Source organism: Peromyscus eremicus, chromosome 7 (genome assembly GCF_949786415.1).
Source record: "Peromyscus eremicus chromosome 7, PerEre_H2_v1, whole genome shotgun sequence".
Classification (NCBI taxonomy): Eukaryota; Metazoa; Chordata; class Mammalia; order Rodentia; family Cricetidae; genus Peromyscus; species Peromyscus eremicus.
Window position 1 is genome coordinate 113,769,834 of NC_081422.1, and position 11,651 is coordinate 113,781,484.

Here is an 11,651-nt window from a genome sequence, read left to right on the forward strand (position 1 = left end):
TGTCCTTAAAGACGGTGTGGTGGCAGCTGACAACGGCAGCAGTTCCCTGCACTGAGAGCTCTGGGCCAGGCTTGCTTGCCCCCCCCCCCCCTGTTCCTTCCTCCTGCCCTCCCTCCCTTCTTTTTGAATCAGGGTCTTACTATGTTTAACCAGGCTAGCCTAGAACTCACTATGTAGCCCAGGCTGGCCTTATGGTAGTCCTCCTGCCTCAGCCTGCTGGGTGCTAGTATCCAGGTAAGTGTTACTGTCTGGCTTCTCTGCTCTCCTTTTAAGTTTTCACGGTGGTGCTTTGAGCTAAACATTGTGACATTTCTATCTAATAGATAAAGCCCAAAGACATGAAGACGTAAACCCAAAGCTAAGTAGAGATGTTTACAACTTAAGGTGATTTGTTCCAGAACTTTTTTCAGTGTGTGAAAGCGGTATGCATTCACTAGGAACTGAACTTCAAGTCCTGGATTTTCACTTTTCCTGGGCTGGAGATACGTGATGCTGTTCCTCCTTGGAGATGCTAGCAGTGGCAGCGAGCGACAGCTTCCAATTGGCCACTCTCTCTCTCAGGCTCACCCAGCGCTCCACAGTGTTCTTGTTGCTCAGCTTTGATGCTCAGTAAGTTAGGTACAGTCAATGCAATTTTTTTTTTTCAAGACAGGGTTTCTCAGTGTAGTCCTGGCTGTCCTGGAACTCTCTTTGTAGACCAGGCTGGCCTTGAACTCTGAGATTCCCCTGCCTGCTTCCCAAGTGCTGGAGTTAAAGGAGTGTGCCACCACTGCCCACCTCTAGTCAACACAATTTTTAAAAGATTTATTTGTATTTTATCCATATGAGTGTTTACCTACACATATGCATGTGCAACACATGCATGCCTTGTGCCTGTGGACACCGGAGCAGGGCATTAGATTCCGTAGAACCGGAGGTCTAGGTGGTTGTGAGCTGCCTGATGTGGGTGCTGAGAACTAAACTCGGATCCTGTACAAGAGCAGTATGTGCTCTAAACTGCTGAGCAGTCTCTCCAGCCCAAGAATTTTGAATTTTTATTATTATTATTATTTTTTTTTTTTGAAACGGTGTCTCACTCTATAGTCCTAGCTGGCCTAGTACGGCTATGAAGACCAATGTTCTCAAGCTGTGGGTCGCAACCCCGGGGGGGGGGGGGGGGGGGACGAGCTACTTTCACAGATGCCGCCTATCAGAAAACACAGATACTTACATTGCAATTCATAACAGTAGCCGAATTACAGTTATGAATTAGGAACAAAAATAATTTTATGGTTGGAGGTCACCACAACATGAGGAACTGAATTAAAGGGTCGCAGCATTAGGAAGATTGAGAACCACTGATGTAGAATAAGCCAGCCTTGAGCTCAAAGATCCCCGTCTCCGCCTCCCAAGTCCTAGGATTAAAGGAGTGCATTTTTACTTGCAATGTGTTCGCCTTCTAATGGGTCTATTATAAGGAAAGGAGATGTAGCTAAGATTGAGTCTGGCCTGTACCTTTCCATACTGGGCTGCCCCGTCCGAGGGCCCTGGCCATCCCTGTCCCGCCTTCTCACTCTCCACCCACAAGTGCAGCCTCCCACTTGTTCCCAGGATAGCTGTGTAGTTGTAGCGGAAGAGCCCCTCACACGGACCGCTGAGGTGCCTTCTCTTTTTTGTTGTTATTGTTGTTGTTGTTTTTGGAGACAGTGTTTCTCTGCGTAACAGCCCTGGCTGTCCTGGATCTCGCTCTGTAGACCAGACCGGCTTTGAACTCACAGAGATCCGCCTGCCTCTGCCTCCTGAGTGCTGGGATTAAAGGTGTGCGCCACCATGCCCAGCTAAAGTGACTTCTCTTAATTACCACCCAATCCACACTTTTCTCTTTGTTCTGGAGGAGCCCAGCACTAGTTTGTACCCACTTCCTGCAACTTGGCTGTCTTTCCTGTTCCACACCTCCTCTGTTCACATCTTGGATATCTGAGAACTCCCTCAAATTCCAGAAGGGAGATAGATGCAAAGTAAGTGTACCCATCCAAGCACAGTCCTGGGACGTAGTTTAGTTGCTAACATACACAGAGGTCTTGGTTCTATCTTCAACACTACGCAAACCAGGCATGGTAGCACAGGATCAGAGGTTCAAAGTCATCCTTGGTTATATAATGAGTTCCAGGCCAGCCCGGAGTATGTAAGACCCTGTCTCAAACAGCAACAACAAAAACCCAGAAGCAGGACAGGTCTACACAGCAAGTTCCATCTATCAGCCAGGGCTACATAGTGAGGCCCTGTCTCAAAACACGACTAGTAACAACTCCCCAGCCTGCTCTGGGCAAATACTGTGTGTTGCTGTAGCCTTCAAGACAGCTAAAGCACATCAGACGCACAACCTCACGGTGCGATGGAGGCAGCAAGTGAACACAGGAGTTTGCAATCCTTCCCTCCTGCTCCTCCCTGGGGGCGTGCAGGCCGACCTCCTGTGTGCTGAGGGAGTGGCCCAGATTTCCTCCAGGCACCCTTTCCCAGCTATGGCACACACTGGGAAGTCCTGTGGCCTGGCGCATGACCCTGGCCTTGCTGGTTCCCCCAAGGCCTTGGACGTCCAGTCCCGGATACTGAAGAGAGCCCCTCTGGAACAGCCAGAACTGATCCCCTTCCAGAAGCAGCTGGCGGCCTCCATCTGCATCCAGATTGGGGAGCACTATCTGGCAGAGAAGGACTTCGACAGCGCTGTGAAGTCCTATAAGGATGCCCTCTCCTACTCACCTACGGACAATAAGGTGTGTGGCCCTCGAAATAGCACCCTGGGGCTGGAGGGGCGTGGCTCAGGGGGTACAGTACTTGCCTAGCATTCACAAACAGCTGCAAACCAAGTAAGGTTGTACACAACTGTAATCTCAGCCCTTGGAAGGATCAGGAGTTTGGAGGTGTCCTTGCTGCTGCAGAGGCCTTTCTTCTCTGAGAAGCTGCAGGTGTGAAGCAGGAGGAAAGGCAAAAAGGCTAGCTCGCTGAGGCCTCTGGGGCAACAAGCGGCTCTAGCTGACCCTGGGCCCTCGCCTGCTGTCATTCTTAAAGCAAGGCCGAGAGGGCCAGCTTTGGACCACTTACGAAGGTTGGAATGGGAAAGATAGCTGTGAGAGTCACGCTGGCCTGGCCTTCGCAGGGTCCCGTGGTGGGGGTGGGGTGATTCGTGGATGCCCGGCTGCGTGGGGATGGGGCCCAGGCTGTTCCAAGCCAGTTGAGAGTTGTGGGAGGGGTGTGGTGCCAGATGAGGAAACAGTTCACACTAAATTCACACTCAATAAAGAGTCCAGCAGTTGGAAGAGTGATTGCTCAGTCCCCGCACCACATAAAATCTGTCCTCTCAGCACTTCGGGGTGGAGGCAGGAGGTCATCCTTGACTACATGTGATGAGTTGGAGGCTAGCCTACGATACATGAGACATGTCTCAAAAATATAGTTAAATATGTTGTATGAAAAAAGTAATACAAAAATTATCTTGGTAACTGTTCACCTAGTGACAGGCCTTGGAGACAGTGGGTCAGGGCATGACCCTTGCTTAAGATTGCCCTCAGGGAAGAGGAAAAGAGCAGCCTGTGGGAGATTCTAACACGTTGCCATCTGTCCCGGAATCCAGGACGCAGAGAAGTCCCCAGAGGAAGGAGCAGAGGCCAAAGGATGAGATTAGTGGGTCAGCCAGTGGGTGAAACCAGCGGAGTGGCAGGGAACCTGGGTGAGAGCGGGCAGGAGCTATCATCTGTCTGTCTGTCTGTCTGTCTGTCACAGGTGGCGCTGGAGCTGGCACAACTCCACCTACTTCAGGGGCAGCTGGACTTATGTGAACAGCGCTGTGGCCCCCTCTTACAGATAGAGCAGACCCATGAGAGAGCGGCCATGGTAGGAGGTGCCATGTTCCCACACCCACCCACCCCGGGGTCCTGTGACAGATTTGGGCTGCTTCCTAATTATTTAACCTCAGAGGCCATGCCTCACTGGCCCACCCTAAGCCCTGTCCCAGCCACTTGCTCTGCCCTTCTTGGGGATGGATGGGAAGACCAGCAGGGGGCAGCAGCAACCTCTAGGCCAGGCTGGGGCGGGGTATGGTTGGACCAACTTCAGGGGAAAACACACCCACTGTTAGGTGAAGGTGAAGGTCAGGTGACTGGAGGCCAGTGAAATAACCCTCCCTGGTCAGCCTTCAGGCTTGTCTGTCGCCCACACGTCTCTAGGGTCACCCCAGACCCACACCTTGCAGGGTCGGAGAGTTACCCGCAGTCTTCACCTTCTGGTAGGGTCTCTGGAGCTCACAGGCTCTCCCGACCAGGGAGGCTGCCTGGGGAGTCTTGTGCTTTCTTTCCATGCCAGACCCCGCGAAGCCGCTGTCAGGAGTACACAGCTCGTGTGTCTTCTGATAGATGCTGGCTGACCTGATGTTCAGAAAACAGAACTACGAAAAGGCCATCAATCTCTACCGCCAAGTGCTGGAGAAAGCTCCAGGTAACTGGGACCAGAAGGCTGCTTCCCCACCCAGCCAGGGCGGCTATCCCAGAGAAGGGTGGGCCTTCTCCCCTCCTTCCTGACTGGGCAGAGGAAGCCCCTTCCTTCCCAATTGTTCCCAGAGAGGCAGGAAACTGATAAAGACCCAGAACGTGGCAGCCCTTCCTGAGTCCAAGGGGCCAGTTCCTGGACCCGGTCGCTTGGCACTGGGACCAGGACAGCCTGTCTGTCCCCATATTGCAGCTACTGGGACTCAACACTGTCCCCTCTATGGCCACGCCCACTTGGAAGTCGCTAGGTGTTCTCTCTAGATTGGTAACCACACCCCTAGTTGCTACTGAATGAAACAGCTGCTTCAAGGGTCAGACCTGGAGCTCAAGCCAGAGGCCCAGCAAGCCCACTGTGGTCACCACAGGCCCAGCAGTTGTGGATAGGAGCAGTCTCAGAGTCAGACTGCCTGGGTCGGAGTCCTGGTATCACTCAATAGCGGTCAGCACTCCTCCATGGTCAGTGTCCTCATCTGTCAAATGGGGACAGAAAGAGTACTCAGTCCGGTAGTTAGATCACAGGTTACCACACAGAGCCGGGTACAGGGTGAGCGCTAGATAGTTAACTGCTGCTGTCACTGTGGGGGTGGGATGGGGAGGGTGCCTAGCGGTCAGGGGGCAACATGGGTGCCCTGCTCTGCTCTGTCACCCTCGTCTTGTTCCCTTGAGACAAGATCTCTCTCTCACTGATCTTGAACTTGTCTGATAAACAGCAAACCCCAGAAATCCCCCAAAGTCTGAGGTTACAGAGACGTGTGGCCACACCTTGCCTTTTAGATGGTGCTGGGGATTTGAACCCAAGTCCTTGTGTTGGTACACCAGGTGCTCCACTGACCAAAGCATGTCCTGCCCCTGCCATCAGTATTTTAAGCACCGTATAATTTACTCACTCTTTAGTATAGAATGACTCTGCTCAGCCTAAACAAGTAGTGTCTCCTGGGACCTCTTCAAGGTCCAGCACTCCCTCCTCCCCCATCAGACCTTAGAACACCAGCCTGGTGCAGTAACTGTCCACTGCATGCTGCAGACTTCTGCTCTCTTTTTTCAGACAATTTTTTGGTATTGAATAAATTGATCGATCTGCTACGACGGAGTGGCAAGCTTGAAGAGGCTCCTGCTTTCTTAGAACTGGCCAAGAAGGTGTCTAGTCGGGTGCCTTTGGAGCCAGGGTTTAACTACTGCCAAGGCATTTACTACTGGTGAGTTAGGCTTGCGTATACTAAGGGTCAGTGGTGAGATAAGAGGCCTTCCTAGCAGATAGCTAGGGTCTTGCTCTGTGGAGGGAAAGCAGAGAGCAAGCAGCCTCCAGGAAACCTTCAGACCAGATATCCAGCAGAGCAGCTTTGAGCAAGTGCTCCCTATGCGCTGGTGTCCATGTGCCCTAGTGTCCGTGTGCCCTGGTGTCCGTGTGCCCTGGTGTCCGTGTGCCCTGGTGTCCGTGTGCCCTGGTGTCCGTGTGCCCTGGTGTCCGTGTGCCCTGGTGTCCGTGTGCCCTGGTGTCCGTGTGCCCTGGTGTCCGTGTGCCCTGGTGTCCGTGTGCCCTGGTGTCCATTTACCCTGGTGTCCATGCGCCCTGGTGTCCACATACCCTGGTGTCCATATGCCCTGGCCTTATACAGTTCCTCTTACCAGCTCCTGGCATTTCCTTCATTCTTTGAAGGCACATTGGACAGCCCAATGAAGCTCTGAGGTTTCTGAACAAAGCCCGAAAGGACAGCACGTGGGGCCAGATTGCCACCTGCTACATGGTACAGATCTGTCTGAACCCTGATAACGAGGTTGTCGGTGGAGAGGTTTTTGAGAGCCTGGTGGCTGACAGCAAGTAAGAGGGCTGGGGTGGGAAGAGACTTCAGCTTCCGGGTGGAGGCCAGGTGAGGGCCACACAAGCAGGCTGTCAGCGTAAGTCCCACGCCCACAGCTCTGCCAGTCGGAAAGAGTCCCAGCAGCACGGGGTGCGCACTGCAGAGAAGCTCCTGCGGGAATTTTACCCACACTCTGACTCCGGGCAGACCCGGCTGCGGCTGCTGCAGGGCCTCTGCCTGCTGGCCACCAGGGAGAAGGCGAATGTGGAGGTGGCTCTGGGTGCCTTTATCGAGATGGCCCAGGCTGAGGTGCGAGAGCTAGGGATGGGTTTTGGCGGGCAGGGGTTAAGATAGGGGTGACAGCCAGAGTGCCCCAATGCCTGCTTCCATGGGTGTGCAGAAGGACAGTATCCCTGCGTTGCTGGCCATGGCACAGGCCTACATGCTACTGAAGCAAGTCCCCAAGGCCCGTACACAGCTGAAGCGTCTGGCCAAGGTCCCATGGACACTGGATGAGGCCGAAGACCTGGAAAAGAGTTGGCTTCTGCTAGCAGACATCTACTGCCAAGGCGGCAAGTTTGACCTGGCCTTGGAGCTGCTCCGCCGCTGCCTCCAGTACAACAAGGCAAGGATCGTTGGGCTAGGAAGAATAAAGGAGGTGTGAGCACGGTGGGAGGAGGCGGAGTCACAGGCCAAGGAAGAAGGCAAGCTTATAGGGGTGAGGCGTAGCCAGGAAGAGAAGGGAACAGAATGCCTGAGAGGCTTGAGAGGCGTCGGTGGGCTTGAGGGACGTACAAGGATTAGCTTCCGACAGATGGGATGTCGGTAGAGGGGGTTGTGCCAGCTTTTGTATGGAGTGGGTACACAGTTAACCTGTCAAAATGTTGAGGGTGCTCTTGGGGGTCCCTGTGTTCTTTGGGGTTAATACTGCCATCCAGTTGCCCCTCCTGGTCCCACCCTGAGGACCACGGTGGCTGCTTTGGGGCAGCTGTGCTGACCGGCTTCCCCTGCAGTCTTGCTGCAAGGCCTATGAGTACATGGGCTTCATCATGGAGAAGGAGCAGTCCTACAAGGACGCGGCCACCAACTATGAGCTGGCCTGGAAGTACAGTCATCAGACCAGCCCTGCCATCGGTAAGCAGCCGGCCAAGGTACCCAGAGGCTAGTGCCCTCATCCTAGTGCCCAATCCTGTGTCCTGGCAGCTGAGGGGCCAGAGGGCTCCCCAGTTACCAGGGTGTCCCCCTACCTCTGGACAGGTTTCAAACTGGCTTTCAACTACCTGAAAGACAAGAAATTTGTAGATGCCATCGAAGTCTGTCACAGTGTAAGTCACTGTCAGGAGTGGGATGGTGCAGGGCCCCTGCCTGGTTCTGCACATCTCATCTGTCTCTGTACCAGGTCCTGACGGAGCACCCCAACTACCCCAAGATCAGAGAGGAAATTCTGGAGAAAGCCCAAGGGTCCCTGAGGCTCTAGCCGTGGCTGGAAAGGGCTTGAACCGGTGGAAGCCATCCATCTGCAGACGCTCCATGGGGAGAGTAGGAAGTGGATCAGTGGAGAAAGAATTGGGAAAATGACATATTCTCGCCATTCTGTGTTGTCTGTGGCTTATTTGGATTCATGCTTCATCCGACCTGAGGGTGTCTGGAAGCTTTATGTTTTTAAGGCCTAAGAAGCAGTTTTTCCTGGGGAAGGAAGACAGCAGTTTAGCTTGTGCCAGGGCTTGCTGGGACCTTCCTCATGGACCCCACTTTTGTTCCAGACTCCTGAAGAAACAGAACAAAGAGATCTCCCAGTGGAATGATGGCTAGGAAAAAGCACCCTAGAGCCATTTCAAGTGTCCCCTGCCCCAATCTTGTCCCCAGTATCTTGGAACTAGAGAAGCAATTGCCCCTCCCCACACCCCATGATGTCCACTGAGTCTTCCCTGGTAGTAGGCTCAGACCAGGGGGATCACCTGCAGAAGGACCCCAAGTTAAGGCCCTGTGTAAGAGGGTCAACAGATTTTCAAGGCCCATTGTCCTCTCTGAGGACATTGTGTCCCCACCCACCTCCCCCAAGCTGGACCTCACCAGGTTGAGACAAGCACAGTACCACTGAGCCCCATCCTGTCCCTACAATCACCATGCTTGGGATTTTGTAAAAGATATTGGCCAGCCGCCTCACCTTCCAGGATCCCATTTAATGCCTAAAGGGGCAGGTGCAGGGACGCCTGTTCAGGTAGCTAACGGTCATTGTACCTGGTGAGAGAACTCACCATTGCTGGGCTCCCAGTACAACTCTCCCTGTTTCTCAGGATGAAATTAAGGGCCAGTCCAGCCTCAGGGGAAGGAACTCTGAACTGGGTACCTGGAGGCCTAAGGTCGCAACGTGTTGCCCCTCCCAAGTGCTCACTCTCTCTGGGTGTCAGTGCTCCACTCTTAGATCTGGGTAGGGGTGTGACTTAGTTGGTGGAGCTCTTGCTCAGCCTGCATGAAGTCCTGAGTTTGACCCCCCCCCCCCAGCACCACATAAACCAGCATGGTGTTCACACCTGGAACCCTAGCACTTTGGAGGTGTTGGCAGGAAAATCAGAAGGTCAGGGTCATCCGAACATCATCTGAGGTTATCTTGAACTATGTAAGACCCCTGTCTCAAAAGAGAAAAAGATTCTATTTCCCAAATCTTGAGTCATGCTTTGCAGTAATAGCTAGAAAGTATTTATGGTAATGGGATGGAAGTGAGGGTCTCGTGTTCCCTAGGTACACAGTACTCCTGAACTACACCTTTTACTTTAAACTGAATGACAATGTGCTTATCCATGTTTACGTAATAGCTAACACAACACATTTAGGAATTCTTGGGAGCTGTTGAAAAGGATAGATCTCAGCAGGTGGTGCACGCCTTTAATCCCAGCACTTGGGAGGCAGAGGCAGGTGGCGCTCTGAATTCCAGGCCAAGCCTGGTCTACAGAGAGAGTTCTAGGACAGCCTGGGCTACACAGCCAGTTGCAGTCTCAAGACAAAAGTCTGGGGCTGCTGAGATAGCTCAGCAGGTAAAGGTCCCCAACTCTGATGATCTGAGTTGAATCCCTGGGTCCCACCCTGTGGAAGGAGAGAATCAACTCCCAGAAGTTGTCCTCTGACCTCCACACAAGAATTGTAGTGTGTGTAAACTCATGTTTATACACAAAATAAAAATATGACTAATAAAATATAATGAATAAAGTAGTCTCAAAATAAAGGCCTTAGTGTGGGAAGAATGTAGCTGTGTGGTGGCGATGGATGGCTTACCATCCTAGCACTTGGGAAGTGGGGCTTAACCAAGAGGTACAGCTTGGGCTACATGACACCTTGTCTCAAAGCAGGAGGGTGTGTGTGTGTGTGCGTGTGTGTGTGTGTGTGCGTGCGTGCGTGCGTGCGTGTGCGTGTACGTACCTGTGTGTTGGGATGACTTCTATAATCCCAGCATTTGGGAGATAGAGGAAGGAGGATCAGGAGTTCAAGGTTACCCTCAGCTACTCAAGAGAGTTTTAGAAAGAACTTTAGTTGCCTAGATGACTGCTAAGTCTTGTTTTCCATCTTCTGGTGCTGGGGCTAGAACCCAGGGCCTTGAGGATGCCCGGCTAATAATCCATCCCCAGCCCTGTCCTTTCCATAACACACTGCTGATCACATGCATGGATCTAGAATGTTCCCCCTCTCTCCTATAGGGACGCTTAAGTTCCCTTTTCTATGATGTTTTACAACAGTTTCGTTGGGACAGGTTTATTAGGAAATAGGTCTGTGTTTTGGAAGTGGTGCTGTAAAGAGACAGATGTAATCATGCTTTATCTGTCTCCATTTATCTCAACAAAACTCCGCTGAAGTGACCCTGTGCCTCTAGATGGGAGTTAGAAGGGCCTCAGTCTGAACAAGGACTGAGTCTTTGGAGGAGGCTGTAGGGGCACTGGGCTGTCACCAGGCACCCTGGATTGTCAAGAGAAGGCTCTCAGAACCCTCAAAGAGACACGGATGTTGCATGCTGGAGCGATCTCTGCACAAGGGTCTCCAGGCCCTGGTGAAAGGGGCGAGGAGATAGAACAATAGGATGTACCAGGGCATTCTACTCTGAGAAGTCAAGTAAGCTAAGCCGGTCACCGGGACATGTGGCCCCTACAGGCAGTGATCCAAGCCTCAGTCCTCTGGTGGTCATTGATGTAGCCATGTCATGTCCATGAATAAAAGAAAGCTACCTAAACAGTGGCATGGCTGTTAAAAGGCAAAGGTCAGAGACAAACATGGAAACAGAATGGGTATCCAAGTGTGTTCACATGCTTATACACACATGACCCAGGCATTCAAGGTGCTGCACACGTATGAATCATGCAGGCCGTTGGAGAATCCCTTGGCTCTAGGCCAGTAATCCGCAGTCCCCTCACTAGGTAGTGAGAGCTCAGATTGAATTCATCCTTCTGGGTAGAGGTGCCTGTGCTCATTTCCTATCGTTCAGGCTGGGGTTCCCCAGAGCAGGCTGTTGCCTGGTCTGCACTGCTGGCCTAAGGCCTAGTCTGGCTGCCTGGGGACAGGTCTGACAGGTCTGGCTAGTAGACACTTCCGGAGCTCAGGTCCCCAGGGACTACAGCTGTGGGGGCCTGTCACCAGGCCAGGCCTCCACTAGCCACATCTTATTGCCCTGCTCTTTCTGGACCCAGAAGTGACTATAGCTTCTGGGCCAGGGCCCAGACCAGTGTGTATGTATGCCAAGGAGGGTGCCCTGGCCCAGCCCAAGCTGACAGCCTGGCCTCCTTGTCACTCCCCACTGTACCCCAGATGGCATTGTCGAGGAATGGGTTAATCCAGGGGGAGAACTGTTCCATTTCCCAGTCAACCTCTCAGCTGGCTGGCTGCCTGCCTGCAAGGAAGGCCACCGGGCTGTCCCTCCTGCCTCTCAGCACAGCCACCGGCTGTCCACGCTACCCTGCAGGGCCCCACCCCACTGCTTCCTGGGGGTGCACCATGCTCCCCACCCCACCAAGGAGACCACACTTAAAAATAGAGCGTCTTTATTGGTACCGGACAGCTCAGGTACAATGTGTTCCCACAAGCACACAGGCTGGCAAGGCCTCCTGGGCAAGGAGGCAGGCCCAGAGCCTGTGTTTCTTGGCACGCACACACACAAAGAAATGAATAAATTATAGTTCTGACACTTAGAGACAATATAAAAATGCATACAAAATCCAACATCAGCTAATGAAGGGCATAAAAGCCCTCAAGAGCCACCCCTTGCCAACTGGCCTAGGGGCATATGGTGGGCCAGGATGGAGTTCAGTGCCCAGAAAGCCCTGAGACAGTGATCTGGGGTGCACTATGG

The 11,651-nt window shown here is 52.9% G+C and overlaps 1 protein-coding gene across 1 annotated transcript in view; it reads left to right on the forward strand.

Moving 5' to 3' along the window:
* The window catches only part of Ttc21a (tetratricopeptide repeat domain 21A), a 34,846-nt gene extending 26,936 nt beyond the window's left edge, over positions 1-7,910 (forward strand). The window contains exons 20-29 of the mRNA XM_059268900.1: positions 2,565-2,753; positions 3,760-3,870; positions 4,389-4,470; positions 5,566-5,716; positions 6,178-6,339; positions 6,436-6,628; positions 6,720-6,944; positions 7,333-7,453; positions 7,577-7,644; positions 7,719-7,910. Coding sequence (XP_059124883.1) covers positions 2,565-2,753; positions 3,760-3,870; positions 4,389-4,470; positions 5,566-5,716; positions 6,178-6,339; positions 6,436-6,628; positions 6,720-6,944; positions 7,333-7,453; positions 7,577-7,644; positions 7,719-7,796 — 1,380 coding nt within the window. The 3' untranslated portion in view covers positions 7,797-7,910. The remainder of the gene's footprint in view (positions 1-2,564; positions 2,754-3,759; positions 3,871-4,388; positions 4,471-5,565; positions 5,717-6,177; positions 6,340-6,435; positions 6,629-6,719; positions 6,945-7,332; positions 7,454-7,576; positions 7,645-7,718) is intronic.
* The last annotated feature ends 3,741 nt before the right edge of the window (positions 7,911-11,651 follow it).